This window comes from Amblyomma mixtum, chromosome 7 (assembly GCF_055824585.1).
Source record: "Amblyomma mixtum isolate Tamu chromosome 7, ASM5582458v1, whole genome shotgun sequence".
Lineage (NCBI taxonomy): Eukaryota > Metazoa > Arthropoda > Arachnida > Ixodida > Ixodidae > Amblyomma > Amblyomma mixtum.
The window spans coordinates 59,081,013-59,101,599 of NC_143018.1; the positions used below are offsets into that span (position 1 = coordinate 59,081,013).

Here is a 20,587-nt window from a genome sequence, read left to right on the forward strand (position 1 = left end):
AATAATAACAAATAGAAACGCGAGTATTTAAAAAAATGATTTAAGGTGCATTAGAGCGAATTAAGGTGAACTAATTATAAATTAAGATGGATTAATGTGGGCATAATCTGACGATACATTGGAATCAATTAAAGGTAAGAGTAAAAAATTGCGAATTGTGTATTATACACAAATTAAATAAATCAGTGGTATATAAATGAATTAATTGTGAATGAAATGCATTGATTGTGGATTATTTGTGTCAAAATTGTGTTTTAAGAGTGCCCTCTTACGTTTTTATTCAGGTGGTCGTAGAATAGTCTATATCAGATCGGAGGCGTATGTCGTTTGCCCGAGAAAAAAAAAAGCTATGAAAAGTAATGTTTTGTTCGGCTGAGGTAATATGACAGGGCTGAGAATCAAATCCTGTGCCACTAGTTGATTTTATGTTGCTTTTAAACTTACCCCTATGCATACCTTTTATTTTCTTCGGTCCTTCCTAGACGCACATCGTTATATGGTTTCCCGCCAGGGGGCCAACGGGAGCGGACGCTCGCCGAATGGGCTCTGTGTTTTACACGGTTTTTGAGAAAGTTTTGCCGCTTACATCGCACTCCAGCCCCACGAGACTTACAGAAGCGTGGCCGGCGGCCGGTGGCCGCGTTCAGCCGAACGCTGCAGCAACAGCGGCGGCTTGGCTCGCATCTGCCACATCTCTCGCCATGGAGTACACCGTGCAAGGTGAGCCCATTTCACCGCACGAGGTTCAAACTCCCGACTGGAAGCATGTCCTCGCCGTACGAGATCGACATTCTCGAAAAGAAAATGAAGCCCACATAGCGCATTCAACTCAAGCAGCCAACGCAGAGACGCCAACATCCCAAACCGGAGACGCGGCATGTGGTTCAACTAAAAAACAATACAAATTGCCTCCCGCTTCACCTCGCTACAAAAATTCACGGCCTTTACCACCCTTGCCACGCGACGACTACAAGATTGTCTTTAGGCCAACGGGCGGCGGTTTTGATGTCACAGCGTTCTCAGAGCGTGAGCTTCGAGCAGCCATACTGAACGGCAGCGCGGTGCCAGTCGCGGCTGCTGAAGAGGACCTAGTGCGCAATAACCCAGTCAAAAACATTCTCACAATGGCGACACCCAGCAAGGAACGCGCTCTTCAGTACGTCAAACTAAAATCCATCACTGTGCAGGGACTCAAGGTGGCAGTGTCGGCCTACATTGCCCCCCTGACACTGCAATCCAGGGAATCATATACAAGGCCTACGGGAATGAGTCTCCAACGGAAATCTTTGAAGAACTGAGAAGAGCAAATCCACTCCTTCCCATAGTGCAGGCACGTTCTCTAGGAAAGACGTCAACATCCCTTCTAATCCACTTCGCGGCGGAGAGGCTGCCCCAATTCATCAGGTACTTCGGAGTCCTGCATGCGGTTTACCCCTTCCGTCCGAAAGTAGAATCATGCACGAACTGTCGCACAGTTGGACACAGGCGTGACGTGTGCCCAATGCCAGTACAAGATCACTGTCAATGGTGCGGTGTTCAGCATCCATCAGAGCAAGTCTGCACCCCAGTCTGCATCATATGTGGAGGCGACCACAGAACGGGAGACGCAAGATGCAGGCATCGTTTCGAACGCACGACCAAAAAAGCATCGGGATCCTCGTGGGCCAAGGACCGACCTTCAAGATCAAGCTCGAAGGGCAGCGACTCGACCACACGCTCCAGGTCCAACTCATTCCCCAGGCTGAAGGGTTCCAGATCCTCCAGCAAAAGTCCAACAAGAAGCGGAGACTCCAGCGCCTCGTCCAGGGCCGGAACATCCAAACAGGTGAGCTGGGTGGACAGGGCCTCCCATCTTTCGCATGGTCGATCAGTCTCAAAAATCCCAAGAGCAAAAAATCATACAGAACCTAATGGAAGAGAATCGAATCCTTAAACAGCAGATGGCGCAGATTCTCGCTCGATTAAATACCCTTACGAGTCCCACCGCCCCCTCCACAACCCACAATTCACCTCCTCCTAAGACCTTTTCACCAGTCAGACCTCACTCCTCGTAAAAAACGTCCGCTGGTTGATGAGGGAACGCAAGTAGTAACAATCCAACAACTTCGGGAGATCGAGGAAAAAGCCAACAACACTGAAAAAAAAGTTGAGTTGGGCTTCACTCAGATCGCTGAACGATTTACTCACCTGGAGCAAGTACTTGATGATATTGTTAAGAAACTTAGCAGCCCCCCGTCTAACCCTTCCTCCCAACCAGCATAGAAATGGCTACCTCTTCCACGCCAACCCCCCGTCAAAATCCTTCCCTCCATATTTGGCAATGGAACTGCAGAGGCCTTAAAAAGAAAAAAGATAATCTTCTTCTTCATATTCAGCAAGCCTCTCAGGTTCCTGGATTGCTATAAGTTACCAGGCTATCAAGCTATCCACCCCTCTGATGCATCACACCAATGTGTCACTACATTCGTGCATCGCAATATCACCTACATCATTCATGACATGACAGACATGCTCCATGACTGCCAGTACGTTGAAATTCTCCCCCGCAAATCAGGTCAACCTACATACTTTGTCCTGAATATCTGCAGTCACCCGAAGGATAAACATCCACAACTTCTCAGGGCGTTACGAAAAGCCCTTTCTGTTGCGGCGCACTCACCACTAATTGTTGTCGGGGATTTTAACGCCTCGCACACGGACTGGGGATATAAATATACTCAACCCAAAGGGAAACATCTCTGGGAATTCATCCACCAAAATCACATGACTCTCTATACAGATCCCAATCAGGCAACTAGAATAGGCAACAGTGTAAGCAGAAATACCTGCCCAGACCTCACCCTTGGAAAACATCTAAAGCATGTTACTTGGACAAATACAGGCCAAAACCTCGGAAGTGATCACTTTATTCTTTCACTCACGTGTTACTCAAAAAACCTCACCCTGCCAGTCAAGATTAAACGCATAGTGGACTGGGACCTTTTCAGGAAAAGGCGAGAGTCCACTGCCACTCAAAAAATAGAGGACTACTCCTCTTGGGTTACCCAATTAAACAAAGAAATTGAAGCTTCTACCAAGGAAGCAGCAACTACTCAGGAGTCGAATCAAGTAGATAGCCGACTACAACATCTGTGGCAAGCCTATCAAGGGGTGGAAAAGCGATGGTTGCGGCAAAAACATAATCGCAAACTTAAACGTACCTTGGCCAAAATTCTAGAGCAAATTACGGAACACGCTGCCTGGTTAACCACTCAGCAATGGTCTCAGATATGTAATAGACTGGACGGCAATCTCAAATTTAAGAACACATGGCATTTCCTCAGATTTCTATTAGACCCCAGCTCACCTAGATCAGAGACCTCCAAAGCAATTATACTCTTAGTTCATTCCGCACAACAACAAGGTCAGGACATTATTAAAATACTTAGAGATAAATACTTCCCAGACACCCCTCAACTAACCCCTGTACAATATGAGGGATCTTGTAACTCTCAACTCGATGCCCCTATAGCCGAGGCAGAGGTTTGGGCAGCTTTACAGCAGCTCAGGACCACTTCAGCACCAGGTGCAGATCAAGTCACCAATAAGGCTCTGAGAAATCTGGATGGCAAAACTGTCGCGGCCTTCACAGAATTTATGAATTCAGCATTGGGAAGCTGGCACGCTCCCAGAACAGTGGAAGCATGCCAGAATTACCTTTATACCTAAACCAGGCAAACCGCTAGACCTGCAAAATCTTCGGCCCATATCTCTAACTTCATGTGCGGGCAAGCTCATGGAGCATGTTGTCCTAAACCGTCTCATCCGACACATGGAAGAGAACAACATCTACCCCCATACCATGTTCGGTTTCAGATCCCACCTTTCAACACAGGATGTCATGCTACAGATCAAGGAAGACATACTTGATCCTTCGATTCCTCACCTCACCAAAGCACTTCTTGCTTTAGATTTAACCAAAGCATTCGATAATGTGCAACATTCAGCCATTTTACAAGCTTTGAGCTCCCTGCACGTGGGAGAACGCACCTATGCATATGTGACAGCTTTCCTTACGGGCAGGACCGCGGAGTTCCAAATCGGATCAGTCACATCTCCTACCTTCCCACTAGGCAGCCGTGGTACGCCACAAGGTGCAGTTCTCTCACCATTTTTGTTCAACATCACGCTCATCCCTCTTGCTCAAATCTTGTCTAAAATTCCCCACCTCTATCACTCCATCTCTGCGGATGATATCACCGTCTGGACGAGCGCAGGAAACTGCGGTGAAATAGAGGAAACATTACAAAATGCAACAAACGCGGTCCAAAAATATGCACAAAGTATAGGCCTGGCACGTTCCCCTGCCAAATCAGAACTCCTTCTAATCAGACCCCGATACCCGGATCCTGATCCGCCACAAATTGTTATCAAACTTGAAGACATTCCAATTCCAATTAAACCCGTCATTAGGGTTTTGGGTATGGTCATCACGAATGACGGCTTCAACACGACCACCATTAAATCACTCCGCCACACTGTACAGAATACGACTGCGATCATTCGTAGAATTAATAATAAACACCGAGGCATGAGGGAGGCAGACACGCGACGTCTCGTTCAAGCCTTCTGTATCAGCAAACTCATTCATACTCTCCCCTATCTGTATCTCACTCGGACAGAGCAGGAGCAGATAGATAGAATGATCAGGGGTATTGCCCTTCACCTCCCGAATTCAACCCCCACGAGCAAATTCCTCAAACTAGGCGTGCATAACACCCTGGCAGAACTAATTGAAGCCCACCTCACGGGGCAATACTATCGCCTATCTCGAACACCTACCGGACAGAATCTTCTGAAAAGACTCAAAATCACCCTCGACGACCAAATTTCGGATCAGCATAACATTTCTCTAGACCTTGCAAAAAATCTTTATATTCCACCTCTGCCTAGAAACACTCATCCTGAGCATGACAAAGATCGTCGCACAGCTCGGGCAACAGCCCTACATAAGCACTACGCTAGGGATCGAGCAGTCACATACGTAGATGCTGCAAAATATTCTACCACCTCAGCCTATGCAATCACGGTACTTAACTTCAATCATAATGCTTGCTCATCCCTTACTCTCAATCGCGTTCAACATCCCGTCGAGGCTGAAGAAGCAGCTATAGCCCTGGCCATTACTCAAACAAATGCCAAATACATATTCTCGGATTCTAAATCAGCCATACGAAATTTCGCCAAACAACGGGTTCACACGCCAGCACATCGCATTCTGAACAGTGTTGTACCACCGAGTCGCTTTAACGCAAGCACTTCCCGACCTTATGGCCCAGGTCACTGACTCGGTCCTTAAAGCCGTGCAGCCCTGGGTCAGCACCCAAATTAAGAACGCCACAAGCTTTGAATCCCCTCACCTCAAACGTAAGACAGCCTTCCGTCAGGCAGCGGAGGAACATGGTTCAGGCTCGGCAGCTGGTGGGTCGGTGCGGCCCCTCACTGGGGTTGCGCCGGCTCCCGGCCAGAGCTATTCCGATACATACGACAAGATGGCTAGCAGATGTAATAGGAATGCTAAAAACTTTGAAAAATTCCAGATCATCCAATGGAACTGCAGGGGTTTCAGATCTTGGAAAAAGCGGTCACACCTCCAGCTTTACCTGCAGTCCCTAGGTGACATGCCGGCGCTCATTGCCCTACAGGAGCCCGGCATAGACGCTAAATTATCAGGCTACAGCACCTTTCAGGGGGGGCCCTCTACGTGCATCCTGGTGAATAAGGCTTACACCGTGGTTCAGGTCGACTTAGACTTGAGTACCGAGCAAGAATATACAATGGTCCGAGTACTGCCTCTCAGACGCCGCGACCCGTCAATACATATCCTCAACATATACTGCCCTCCGCGTAAGCCGCGCGTAACTTTCAATGAAATCTTCCTTCGCGCGATAAAATTGGCAGCCAAATAGCCTCTAGTGATCGTTGGAGACTTCAATGCTCCCAGCCTTCATTGGGGCTACCACTTCGAACAGGCAAGAGGACGTAAGCTGGCGGAGCTCATCTCCACCCTCAGCCTCACGTTGCTCACGGACCCGGCGTATCCCACTCGAGTGGGGAATTCGGTAACCCGCGACACGTGTCCAGACCTTTCTCTCGTTAAAAATGCTAGAGCGGCTGCATGGGAGAACTTGGGAGATTCTCTAGGCAGCGATCACCTCCTTCTCCGGATTACACTCGAGGCAAAGGCAGCGCGCAAAAAATGGGGCCAGGCCAAGCTGACCGATTGGCACAAATTCCGGAATCACACTATCCCTCCCGCACTATTTTCCGGCGGCTACGCGGAATGGGCTAACCACATATACAACAGTCAGAAACAACACGTCACAACACTACAAACCACCGAAGAGATCCCCGCAGTGGACACCCACCTCCTGCATTTGTGGGAGGCGCGCCGGAGCTTAACTAAACGGTGGAAAAAGCAGAAAACTAATCGCAAATTACGCGACCGCATAGCCAAACTCACAGAGCAGGCTGCAGCGTATGCTGCCGAGCTCTCAGATTCAAATTGGATAGCACGCTGCGACGCCGCAGCTCATCAGATGAGCTCGAAGGGGACGTGGCGTCTCTTTCGCAGTCTAATCGACCCCTCCCAAACGAGAGGGGAGACGCAAAAGCAGCTCCGGCGGGCTCTGCAAGGGTATCAAGGTACGACGGCGCAACTTGCGGACACTCTGTGCGACAGATATCTCTGTCGTATGGAGGACCCGCCTGGGCCACAGTACATGTACTCTGGCAGGCCTAATGAAACACTCGATGCCCCTTTTGAGTTGCACGACCTTAAGGCGGCCTTAGCAAAAATGCGCCGGGGTACGGCTCCGGGACGGGACCACATAACAGTGAACCTGTTGGCGAACCTACCGGACTCAGCCTACCTTCATTTATTAGAATACATCAACCAGATCTGGGACGGGCGTCCACTCCCTCCCGAGTGGAAAACGTCACTTGTGACGTTTATCCCTAAAACAGGTAAGGCCGTGAATACGGACAACCTGTGGCCCATATCACTGACCTCATGTGCGGGCAAGCTTATGGAGACGATGGTATGGGATCGCCTCTCTCCATACCTGGAGAGTAAGGGCTTCTTTGCAGTCACCATGTTCGGGTTTCGCCCTCACATGTCTGCACAGGATGTCCTTCTCCAGCTGCACAGGGATGTAATACGACCCACAACTATGCAACACAATGACAAAGCCATCCTCGCCCTTGATCTGAAAGGGGCTTTCGACAATGTGAAACACGGAAGCATCCTGGCCAACTTGAGTTCTACCGATTGTGGGGCTAGGACCTACGCGTATGTAAGAGATTTCTTGTCTAATCGCCAGGCCTTTCTTCGGATTGAGGGCGAGGAATACGGCCCTTACATGATGGGAACACGGGGTACCCCTCAGGGAGCAGTGTTATCACCGCTCCTGTTCAACATTGCTGTGATGCGCCTCCCAAGCCAATTGGCCCGGGTGGAAGGCATTCAACACGCGTTATATGCAGATGATATTACAATTTGGACCACTCAGGGGAGCCTTGGGGACATGGAAGACCGCCTTCAGCAGGCTGCTTCTATAGTCGATGCGTATGCTAATGACTGTGGGCTCCAATGTGCTCCAGCGAAATCAGAGCTTCTGCATGTCAGAGCGAACCCAAAGGATAGGACAGCAATACACATCTCTCTGTCAGGAGGTCCTATTAGAGAGTTGGAGGAGCTCCGTATTCTGGGCCTTTTCATTCACCAGAGACTCAGACCGGACTCCACTATTGCGAAACTCAGGAGAGTAGGCGAACAGGTAGGGCGCATGATCCGCCGCGTTTCCAACAAGCGGGGTGGTCTGCGGGGCAGGGACGCGCTTCGGCTCGTCTATGCCTTCGTGACTAGCCGGATCCTCTACGCCGTGCCATATCTCCGCACTACTAAGCAAGACGAGGCGCGAATAGACGCCATCATCCGCAAGGCAACTAAGCGAGCCCTGGATCTCCCGGTGGCTACCTCTAATGCCAAACTCAAGGCATTGGGGGTGCTAAACTCCTACCAGGAGCTGCGGGAGGCCCACCTCGTGAACCAATACACGCGGCTCACGCAGACGGCTCCTGGGCGCCGCCTGCTAAACCGCTTACACATACAACACGACTGCACTCCAGAGGAGGCGGAGCGTATCCCAGTACTATGGCGCCATATGCTCTGGGTCTCCCCGCTCCCCCGTAACATGGACACCGACATGCATGAAAACAGACGACAAGCGCGGGCTCGGGCTCTTGAGAGACAACACGGCTCCCGACCCGGTGTATATTATGTAGACGTAGCAGGGCCATCGCCCACGGGATTTTACTCGGCCGCTGTCGTTCACCAGGAAATGCACGTTGATGGACTCTCCTTTCGAGCCCCGAATTCAATGCGGGCCGAGGAAGTAGCGATAGCGCTTGCTGCCGCCCACGCCAATTCGAGAATAATCATCACGGACTCCCGAAAAGCATGTGAACATTACTTGGCAGGGGAGATCTCCCCCTTAGCTGCTTGTATTCTACGACGGACTGCCACTGATCCAACACCCAAACGAATCATTTGGGCTCCTGGCCACCAGGGCTTACGAGGTAATGAGGCCGCTGACGCGGCTGCCCGAGCGCTTACTCACCGGGCTCCTCATCCCAGCTCTTCTGGCTCGGAGACTAACCAGCCGCTCCTGCGATTCAGGGAAATATTAACACATTATAGCGACAACCACCGCCTTTTCCCGGCCCCTGCAAAAGGGCTGAGTAAGACGGAGGAGCGAACTTTAAGGCGCCTGCAGACAGGTACTCTACTCTGTACTGCAATAATAAAACATTACGATCCTAACACGGATGGGCGATGCCCACACTGTGGGGAGACCTGTGATATCTTCCACATGGTGTGGGCATGTACTCAAAATCCCCACCTCCCCCCCTCCCCTACCTCTTCCATAGAGGCATGGGAGACTGCCCTCCTCAACTGCTCCTCGCTTGAGTCCCAAAGGGGTCTGGTGAAACGGGCGAGAGACGGGGCCTCGTCGTGCGGTGTCCCGGACTAGGGACGCCGACCATGTAGCGGGGCCACTCTGTGGCTCCCAAACTCTTTTTTACAATATAAAAGTTTTCACCACCACCACCACCACCGAGTCGGCTCATCACACTCATCTGGGCTCCTGCGCATTGCGGACACCCGGGGAATACGGCTGCACACAATCACGCCCGAGGACTCGTCGAGCGGGCGGTGGACGGCCTCCCCTGCTTCCGCAGTGCTAGGGAACGCATGGTGACGTACCATGAAGTCACGCTTCACTACCGGGGTTCCCGACTAGTTTACTCCCCTCCCCATAAATCGCTAAATAAGGCCGAGCAAGTCGTTTGGCGACGGATTCAGACAGACACTTTTCCGAACCCTTACCTGTATTCCCTCATGCACCCAGGGGACTACCATCCGTCCTGCAAATTATGCCAACACCCTAAGGCGGATGTTCATCACATACTTAGGGCTTGCCCTAATACTCCAACTCCCCCTTTTCTGAGACTCGACGACTAGGAGAGATGGGAGGCCGTGCTGCACAGCTCACAGCCGGAGGTTCAGCTCCGGATGGTGACCTGGGCCACAGAGGTCGCCAGGGCCCATGGGCTCCTGGCCACCTAGCGCGACCGCGAGGGCCCACCTGTTCCTGCAACCCCCTTATCCTTATCCCCACCCTCACTGGCTTCCTTTTAAGGGTTGCTTAATAAAAGTTTTTTCCTCCTCCTCCATCGTTATATAAACGCCTTTTCGCGAAACATACGTTCCCTGACGCACATCACCCTTCAAATGATTCTTTTAAGAAAGTTGTGGTATAATTCAAACTGCGCGTGTGCTAACCCACTGCAGAAATGCACGAATGTTGGACCGTACTGCGTTGTCACGCATACACAACTCCACGCACCCGATTGATTACGGTCCTCCTCCGTGACGCTACCAAGAACAGCAATTATCATTCAACTCGACCACAACACGCATATGCTTCAGCTCGACCGTTTTTTCCACAGTGGGTGCGTCATAACGTGTTCACCTACCTTTTTAACATATCTACAAAAATTCGCTTGTATGCTGACGATTGCGTGCTCTACCACACCATCGATTCCTGTCAGAACCATCTCAAACATGTGGCCCGCAGAGCTGTGGCTTGCGGACCGCCAGCCCTTCAAGTTTCATCTTGTATTACGAAAGCCCGCGCCAACTTCAGGAGTCAATATCACAACCAGACTTGTTTCCCAGCTGAAAACGGTCAAAAAGGTACATCCGCAGACGGCACTCATTCTTTGCGGTAAGTAAAAGATTCAGGAGCCCCTGAATCTGCGTTACTTTCAGACGAACGTCAACAGCATTCAAGAGCGCACGACGAGGGAGATTCCGGACAGTCCTCTTTCTCTATTTCACCCCTCCGCACCCCTAATGCGAAGAACGAACCCACTCCCCAACATCGCTTAAAAAAAAGAGCCCGCTCTCCAAGACACGGGAAGAAAGGCCCCGTTCCTCCCTTTCCTGCCTACCCTTCGCTGCAGAGTCGCAGAAAGTTGTCCGGGAGCGGACAATTCCCACACCAGAGTGGAAATCTCTGGTGTGCAAAATGGAAGGCAGTAACTCATTCACTCATTTTCATTAATTCATTCTTTATTCTCCCCCCCTCCCGCCCCTCCAAAAAAAAAGCTCAATGGTCTCCTGGGCTGAAACCTGAGTAAGCAGGTTCAAGTGGTCCAGGAGACCATTACATGGCCTTTATTCCTTTATTTCTACCTTTGCCTTTATTCTTGACAATGAGTCGCTAACTTTCGTCTTTTATGGGGCGTGCCGTATTGAAGTGGTAATAAAAGGCACCCATGATGCACTTCCTAGGTGCCACAGCACAGGTAATCGTGACTTGAGCCATTACCGGTGTGCCGGGGCGCTCGAGCAACAATAAACCATTGCTTTACGGTAGACACACAAATCGTGCAGTGCCATTTGGTTACTGTTGGGGAGAAACTCTGTTGCTGGTTTTTTGCTAGTTCATTGTTCAAAAGCGCCTCCCACTGCTATCGCCATCACCTGACCTTCGAGCACGTTCGGTGTGCGCGCCGTGCGCGAGACGAAAAGAAGACTGAATGCCTATCGGTGGCTGTTCCGCCGCTCTGCTGTTCGGTAAAAACGCCGTATCAGTCATCAGTGAGCTGACCTGCCACGCTCAAATGCTACCGGACAAGCCAGGAAGTCCCAAGGGAGCTCGGGAACCTGGATCCGCCTCATCAGAGCGCCGCCGCCAGAGACGCGGTCCCGGCGGTCGAGACCAAAGCAACACCCGTTTGCCGGACATCCCTGGAAGCCCCTCGCGGAACCTTCCTGGCAGCGACAGTGCACCCAGGCGCGCCCAACCGGCATTCCATCAAAGACGTCAGCAAGGTAGGCCGTTCCAGCTGGAAGATGACGACATTCGGTGCCAGGGTCATATTCTGAGTCTTAAAGGATTTAGCGAGGCTCAAATTGGTTTGCGCCGGGGGTGTTCGATTTGGACCGCGCACATAGACTTGGAGAGCCGTATTAAGGTTGCTATGAGGCAAATTGAGGTATCCGGTCTGGTTACTTTAAATATTGCAATGTGAGGTGCAAGCCACTCACCGCCTAGAACAGCCAAACTCATAAGTGGCCTGGCAACCCTGACTGTCTCCGCGCGTTCCCTCTCGAAGTGCCGAGTCGGGGAGAGAGCCTTCAGCCGCGAGCGGAGACGCTGCCGTCTGTATTTGAAGCCTTTTGTTTGTAACTGTTTGACGTAGAATAAATGCATCCGTGCTCACATATGGCGCAGTCGACGTCCCGAACCTCGGTGTAGCCCGCCCATTCGAAGCCGCAAGCCACTTCACCGAAAGCCAGAGTCAACGTGTGTCGAGCACCAGCAGCCAAAGCCCAACGCCCGTCTCACCGCCGCCGCCGCCGCCATGCCGCTCATAAACTGGGAGGAAGCCACCGCCTCGGACCTCGCTGGTTTTAGAATGGACTTCTTGCGAGATGAACTATCGCAACGCAATTTGGACAATACTGGTTCCAAGGACGAACTTATTTCTCGCATCCTTGCTGACACTGCCGCAAAACGAGTCCTGCTACCGGAAACAACTGGATCAGTCACCGAGACGCAGCCCGCTCCAACTCAAGGTGACCAGTTTTTCCAGCCTATGCCAGTGTTCAGCGCCGACCCCGTACAGAATATGCAGATTTTGACCGCCTACCTTCAAAATCAACTAGCTTTGTCACTGTCACAAGCCTCTACGAGAGCAGTGCACGTAACAACTTTGCCGGACTTGTCATCAACGCTTCCGACGTTCAGTGGCGACGGAGGGTTATCCGTAACCCGATGGATAGACGATCTCGAGCGCACCCAACAGCTTGCCTCTTGGGAACCCGCTACCCTGCTAGCCATCGCCCTCTCAAAACTTCGTGGCCCAGCCGCTGACTGGAAGGAAATCACTGGCCACCAGCTAAAAACTTGGTCAGAGTGGAAGGAAGCGCTTATAGCGCAGTTCGGCGAGCGACTGTCGCTTATACAGTGGCAGGAACTTGTCGGTGCGCGTGAGCAAAGCCCCGGTGAGAGCCTGGTTACCTATACTTTCGCCAAGCTCAAGATAATTGGAAGGTGCCCACTTTCATTGACTGACAAAGAGCGCACCGAATATTTAATTCAGGGCATCCGAGATGAGCAAGTGGCTACAGCGATCGTCGTTCAACGCCCGAAGACTGTCCAGGATTTCGTCAGCATCGCTTCAGAAGTTGATCGTGCCATGGACCACTCTCGCATGACTAGACTGACAAAGCCATCCGCGCCAATTTCAAGTCGACAGCCGCGTCCTGTCACCTCCAGTGCTACAGCCACGACCGAGAGCACTGCAGACATCCGCCAGCCTTCCCAACCTATAAATAGCACCTACCAGCAACCAAACCGTGCAAGGCTGCCGCCCTCAAGAATATCCAACCTGCCACCTGCTGACCAAGAACATCGGTACGAGGCAATCTCTTCCAAGTATGGTGCACCTGCCTACAGACGAGGGCAAGACCTAAGCGAAGCAGTATGTTATAGCTGCAAGGAAAAGGGCCATCTGGCTAGCAACTGCACTGAGAAAGGACAGCCCTCCCGAGACAAGACGCAAACAATCCCTAAAACGCCAACAGCTTGTGTTGGCCGCACTGAGGACCCTTTGCTTGGATCCATGCTCAGGTGTGCGGTTATCACTGCTCACGTCAAGGGCCTTGGAGAGATCAATGCCTTCCCAGACAGTGGTTCCAACGTCACTATCCTCGCTGCCAGCCTAGCTGAAAACCTCAGCATAGAGCCGTGGACAAAGCCACCCCTTCTCGTCGTAGGAGGAGCCTCCGTCGTGCCTCAGGGATCTGTCTTCTTGCGAATCAGCGTAGGCCCCCTCTCTGCAATTGTGGAAGCAGCAGTCCTTCAGAGAAATGCCCTTCCCCTTATTCTGGGAGAGGACTGGTTTTATGCTGCTCAAGCGGAACTTCATTTCAGACCACCACACCTTCCTGTTATCTGCCAGCCCTCTACAAACACTGTCATGCTGTGCAAAGAGGAACTGTTACCGCGTATGTCCAATGCAGTGATACTTAAAACATCAACTTTGTCTCGCTTTGACCCACCGCATACCACCAGCGAACCCCTACAAGTGGATTTTAAACCAGACGAACACGAGCCCGTGTGGAGCAAGCTCAACAAGGCAGCCCAGTCTCAAACTCAGCCAGCAGACTACCGTATTTTCCGGTGTATAAGACGCGGCTTTTTTTCGAAAATCTTGCTGGTGCGTCCTATACAAGGGTGCGTCTTATATGCGAATTTTTCATCTTTTTTGCGAGTTCATCGATTACTCCGGTTCATGCTCAAGCTTTTTTCACCTAAAAAATATCACTACCAATAACGCGGTTGTAACACGGTTAATACTTCAATACCAGGACCGCCGTGCGCGACATTCTAGGTGATCTTTATCATGAAACGGCGGGATGACGACTTCCGGGATCACAAACGCGCGGCTGTTTCGGAGGCCCCAAGCAAAAGTAATGAGAAGCGCCAAAAGATGGTGACAATCGCGCTTCTCGCCATTGTCAAGACAAGCCGGCGTTCTTTTTTAGTCACCCTTTGCAACTTTTTTTGCTCCGTGTACGTAGTGCATGTTTCAGCCGAGTTGCTTCCAGAAATGGGTGAACCTTTTGATAGCGCATCTGAAGATGAAGACTTCGAAGGTTTCAAGTAGAAATAAAATGTTGTTATGGACATATGGGGAGCTGTATAATTTTTTCTTTCTTTTTTGCTAAAACGTGGACGGGTATGGCGTGAGTGTTGCCTTTTTCGATCACTTAGCGTTGCTGAAGAATTGCTCACAGGTACGGTGCATTTCGCGATAGTCGCGCAAGCGTGTTTAATTAAGCCTCACTAGCCTAACTGGGTAAACTGGGGTGCGTCTTATACACGGGTGCGTCTTATATACGAACTTTTTCAGTGACAGCTTGCATATATGGCAGGTGCGTCTTATACAAGGGTGCGTCTTATACACCGGAAAATACGTACAAGAGCCCAGCCCAGCCAGCCTCATGCAGCGTATTTCCTTCTGAGCCATGTTCATCCACGCCCAACAGTTTCCCTGATATCATCATCGGGACCCAACTCAAGCCCGAAGAACAGCCAGCAGTGAAGCAAATAGTGCACCGCCACTCACGTCTCTTCGCTACCAGTCCTGATGACATTGGCCTTTATGAAGGCATCGAGCACGAGATCAACTTACTGCCGGATGCAAAGCCTTATGGACGGCAACCATACCGCTACACAGCCAGTGATCGGAAGTTCCTCGAAACCCAAACAGCATCTCTTCTTCAAAATGACATCATCCGTTCTTCATCTAGACCTTGGGATTTCCTGCCATTGTCGTGACGCAGAAAGACAAAAAGAGCCGCTTCATCCCGAACTTCTCGAAAGTTGCCGCACCTCTGCAAGCTGTCATCCGAAAGGCTGACTTCGAGTGGACAGTTGAGTGTCAACAAGCCTTTGAAGCCCTTCGTGCCGCACTTACAACAGCACCTATACTGGGACACTTCCACAATGAAACTGCTGTGCCTACAACCTCTACAAAAGATGCCTTGAAACATCTCCACTCAGTGTTTTACAGGTTCGGTGCTCCTGACCATTGTTTGTGTGACCATGCCAAGTCATTTGAATCACACCTGTTCAAGAACTTCATGCATACGCATGGTGTGAACATACACTTCGCAGTAGCTTACAGGGCAGCTAGCAACGGACTGGTGGAACGTGTCAATGCCACACTTGTGACCGTCCTCCAAAAACTATGCAACAATGATCAGGCACTGTGGGTCTCCAAACTCGACCCAGTGCTAGTGGAGCCCACATGCGAAGCCGTGCAACCTTTCCCGAGTCCTGATGAAGACAATGCCGAGCAAATGCCACCTATGACCAATGAGCCGGATCAGCCAACTGGTTCAGCGAGTCAGCGACCTCAGCGTCACCGTGCACCACCCAGGCGACTGCTTGACTACGACTTTGCCAAAGTAGACTAATGTTCCTGTCCAAGAGGACTTGGACTTGCAGGCGGGGTGGGATGTGAGGTGCAAGCCACTCACCGCCTAGAACAGCCAAACTCATAAGTGGCCTGGCAACCCTGACTGTCTCCGCGCGTTCCCTCTCGAAGTGCCGAGTCGGGGAGAGAGCCTTCAGCCGCGAGCGGAGACGCTGCCGTCTGTATTTGAAGCCTTTTGTTTGTAACTGTTCGACGTAGAATAAATGCATCCGTGCTCACAGCAAAGGCTTACGACAGCGTTGAAGACAGCATTTTGCTTAATAATCTGGCTAATGTACAACCTCCTTTGTACCTCTTTGCGTGGATGAGAGAGTTCTTAAGGAATAGAGCATTCTTTTGTTCTAAGGGTACGTTAACTTCTACAACATACGCCCAGTCTAGAGGGGTCCCACAAGGCTCCGTTCTTTCGCCATTATTGCTTAGCATACTAATGCGTGATATTCCTATTCACCCAGCTATCAAAGTTTATGTGTATGCGGATGATATTGGTTTTTTCGCTTCTGCCAAAGACATTCATATCCTGTGCCAATTACTGTAAGAGTATTTAAATGCGCTGAAGTTTAGCTAGGCGACATGAAGTTAACTTTAAATGTCGACAAGTGTGCCATCCTAGTTTTCCCACAGGCAACCGCTCTTTACATCTCTGTCTTATCACTCTATCCTGATCCGCAAGTGGATTCAACAAAATACATGGGTGTAATATATGACCCGAATTTAGACTGGCGGCCACACATTAGAAGCATTGCGCTTAAGGTTGAGCGCGCCCTTGGCCGGTTGGTGAGGATCAGCAACAAAACATTCGGTATGCGACGGGACACTCTACTCCTTCTTTATACGACCTATGTGCGCCCAATACTTGCGTGAACCCCTGTTTGTTCTGGAGCGACGCGCTCTGCGCCCTTGCTTTGGTCTGCCTAAATCAGCAGCTAATGCTGTGTGGTACTTGGAGGCGCGGATACCTGATCTCAATTCGCGGTTTCAGCTTAGCACCGTGCGGACATTTTTAAGGTGTTTGGAGCCTGTTCCTGGGTAGGCTAACCCTATATTTACAATGAACCCAACTCTCTTCTTTGGTACTACCTGGCATCGGTATAAGCTCCCTCAGGTGAATCCTAAGAGCCTGCTCGCCAATGTGTTAAATGGGCCTATGGAGGAGTACCTAGACAAATTTCCTAACCATATTGCCGTTTATACAGATGCCTCCCAGCAAAATGAAAAGGCGGCTATTGGCATTTACTCAGGGACTCTTGATTGGAGCTACTCATTTCGGGCCCCAGACTATACCCCTATTTTTGTAGCTGAGTTTCTGGCCATGGAGTTGGTCTTAATAAGGATTCACTGCAGTATCATTCGGGTTATTATACTTTCAGACAACCTTTCTGTTTTGACAGCGCTCGAAAACTCGAAGGATACTCCTATGAGCCGTTCCATTCAATTTTTTATTCCTCCACATGTTACATAAATGCGCTTTCACCGGGCTTCTGGGCGCTGTGGCATTGTTTCTAATGAGAGGGCTGATTTTTAGCAAAGTCTGCCCTTAATGGACCTATTGTCCCTTTCTTCCCAAATACTGTTTACTTGACTCTAGCACGCATTCAGCGATTCCAGCGTCTCCTCTCCTTGAGCCATGAGCCTCTCCTTGCTGCAATGGATTTTCAACACTTGACATTTCCTTGGAGTGTGCGGATGTGCAGTTCGAGGCAATGTGAGGTGTCCATGACCCTTTTGCGCTGCACGATACCACGGCTAAATCTTTATTTATGCCGATCGTGGTTTTGATATCCAACCTTTGTGAGTCTTGTGGCGAAATTGAGTATATAGAACATATTTTTCTCTCCTGCCGGCGGCTCGCTGCACTCCGTAGAATTTACTTGGAGATACCTTTCGCTTATCTCGGGCTTCCTCTATGTATTCCGATTCTCTTACTCTTCGGGGCAAGCGCCAAGGGATATGCCCTAAAACCAGTGTGCGATTATATTCACGATTATATAATGTCATCTGGCAGATTCCTCTGCCGGAATGTGAAATTCCAGCTTTGTGTCCCAAAATAATCCAAATACTCCATTCCCTGTACATGAGTGCGTTTGTAACCGCTATGCACCCTGGCCAATACCCCGCCGTGGGTATCTGCCATTAACCCTGAGGACATCATCATAACAATGTTGCAATTTCTACTTGTTTCGTTTTTGTGATGTGTGTCATGAATTTCTCAAAGCACCTACTGTGCTGAGCCTTTATCGACATGTGGATGCGACTCTACCTTTTTTTAACGGACAGGCCTTGGAGATGTTGTGTCATGTAGAGCCACAGGAGGCTACTCGGGAGTGGAAAATTTCCACACCAGAGTGGAAATCTCTGGTCGATTCTTTATATTTCCAGAAAAGAACTGGATCGTCTTCTGGGCTAAAAGCTGTGACGGGGCCAAGGAGCGTTATATGGCCTTTAATCTTTTAGTCCAAGCTTGTCATGCATGCAATAGCACTTGATAGCTTGAGAACCCCGCCGCCCCAACCCTTTTAAGCAGTGGGAATTTCAGGCCTGTCTGACGCACGAAAATACCAAAAAAGGAGACATGGTCGCTTCCCTCCAACACCACCGTGTCGTGCACTCATCGGCAGGTGTCAAAAGCCACCATGTCCGACCAGCTGGCAATCGCAATGCGGACCCTGCTGGAGGCATCCATCCAGAAAGTGCCGATCCAGCCAGTCCCTCTGATGCGCCGTCGCCGGTGGGACGTGGCCACGCTGTGGCCGGGACCTCCAGTGGCGCTGCTGTCGTCAGGTCCTGCGCGTCACCGCGAGCACCGCCAGTGCCTGAAGGCGTCCACTCGGGAGCACTCAGCATTCAGTCTGCGCTGTCGAGCAGCCCGGGGGATCTCGAACAGCCGGCCCTCGGGCAGCCGCACGGCTTCCGCAGCAATCCGTACTCTGGCCAAGATAGCATGCAATCGCCTCCGGTAAGCGCCATTGGAACCGGGTTCACCCACCTAGTGTAACAGAAGGGTTGGAGTTTTAGATTGCATGCCCAGAAGAAAGTTTATGCGTGTAGGTCGATATCTTCAATGAGCACACAACCCCAAACACACACACACACACACACACACACACACACACACACACACACACACACACACACACGCGCGCGCACGCACGCACGCAGGCACGGAAACACGCACGCACAAACGCACGCAAGCACGCACGCACACATACACACAGACACGCACACACACACGCACACAGACACACACACAAACACGCGCGCGCACACACGCACACACGCCCGCACGTACGCACGCACACACGCACACAGGCACGCACACACATACATGCACACACATACACACGCTCACATGCACACACGCGCGCACGCACACACGCACACATGCACACGCACATAGACACACACACGCAAGCACGCGCACACACATACAGACGCATACACGCACACACACAGACATACACACACACACATACACACACACACGGAAGCACGCACGCACACACATACACACACTCACGCCCACACGCACACACAAACACGCAAGCACGTATGCACACATACACACACACGCACACACACGCGCCCGCACACACGCACACAATCAGGCACGCACACACACACACACATACACACACACACACACGCACGCAGGCACGCGCACACACACAGATGCACAGAGGCACATGCGCGCGCACACACACACACACACACACACACGCACACGCAAGCACGCATGCACGCACACACATACGCACACACGCACACATACACACACACGCACACGCTCACACACACACACACACGCGCGCACACACACATACACAGGCACGCACACACATACACACAGAGACGCACGCACGCAGGCACGCGCGCACACACAAACACACGCAAGCACGCACACACACACATACACACGCAAGCACGCACACACACACGGAAGCACACACGCACGCATACACGCACACACAGGCACACGAACACACACACAAACACGGAAGCATGCTCGCACACATACACACACACACGCACACACACACGCACATGCACACACACACGCACACGCACACGCAAGCACGCACGCCCGCACGCACACACACACACATACACACGCACGCACACACGCACACACACAAACACGCAAGCACGTACACACACATACACGCACACGCACACACACGCGCTCGCACACACACGCGCTCGCACACACACGCACACATACACACGCACACACACACACGCAGGCACACACACACAGATACACACACACACGCACGCACACAACGCACGCAAGCACGCACACACACACACACACTCACGCACGCACACACGCAGGCACGCATGCACACACACACACGCACACACACACGCACACACGCAGGCACACACACACAGACGCACACGCGCACACACACACATACACACGCAAGCACGCATGCGCGCACACACATACGCACACACGCACGCACGCAAGCAGGCGCGCGCGCAAACACACACACGCAAGCACGCATGCACACGCACACACGTACACACGCACGAACGCATGCACACACAGGCACACACACACACGCACGCAAGCACACAGACGCAAGCACGCACACACATGCACACACACGCACGCACATACACACACACGCACACAAACACACACGCAAGGAGTCATGCACACACACACACACACAATCACATACGCACGCGCGCGCACGCACGCAAACGCACGCACGCACGCACACACACTCACGCACGCACACACACACGCGCGCACGCACATAGACGGAAGGACGGACGGACCGACAGACAGGCAGACAGCCAGACAGCTAAATGCGGGGATGGCCACCATAAGTGCTCGTGCACTAAAAGTGCCGTTGTTGTGTCCTTCGCGTGGTGACTACGGTGGATGTGGGATGGTTTATGACCGGCTCGTGAATCTACTTCATACTGGTGCAAACAGCCGCCGCTATGGGGGGAG

The 20,587-nt window shown here is 51.4% G+C and overlaps 2 protein-coding genes across 7 annotated transcripts in view; one reads left to right on the top strand and one right to left on the bottom strand.

Annotated features, from left to right (window-relative positions):
• The window catches only part of LOC149336191 (uncharacterized), a 416,214-nt gene that overhangs the window by 227,850 nt on the left and 167,777 nt on the right, over positions 1-20,587 (bottom strand). The window lies entirely within an intron of this gene.
• LOC149336197 (uncharacterized) lies at positions 1,612-18,592 on the top strand. The gene is made up of 4 exons (XM_089554092.1): positions 1,612-1,825; positions 10,570-10,625; positions 11,252-11,443; positions 18,240-18,592. The coding sequence occupies exons 1-4, from the start codon at positions 1,612-1,614 to the stop codon at positions 18,579-18,581; spliced, it is 804 nt and encodes a 267-aa protein (XP_089410218.1). The 3' UTR covers positions 18,582-18,592.

Bases quoted from the DNA above. Each gene is read 5' to 3' on its own strand.
- LOC149336197 (XM_089554092.1), top strand. From the start codon at position 1,612: ATGCAGGCATCGTTTCGAACGCACGACCAAAAAAGCATCGGGATCCTC. The intron at 1,826-10,569 runs GTGAGCTGGGTG...CCTTCGCTGCAG, and splicing joins GGGCCGGAACATCCAAACAG to AGTCGCAGAAAGTTGTCCGG. The intron at 11,444-18,239 runs GTAGGCCGTTCC...ACTCATCGGCAG, and splicing joins CCATCAAAGACGTCAGCAAG to GTGTCAAAAGCCACCATGTC.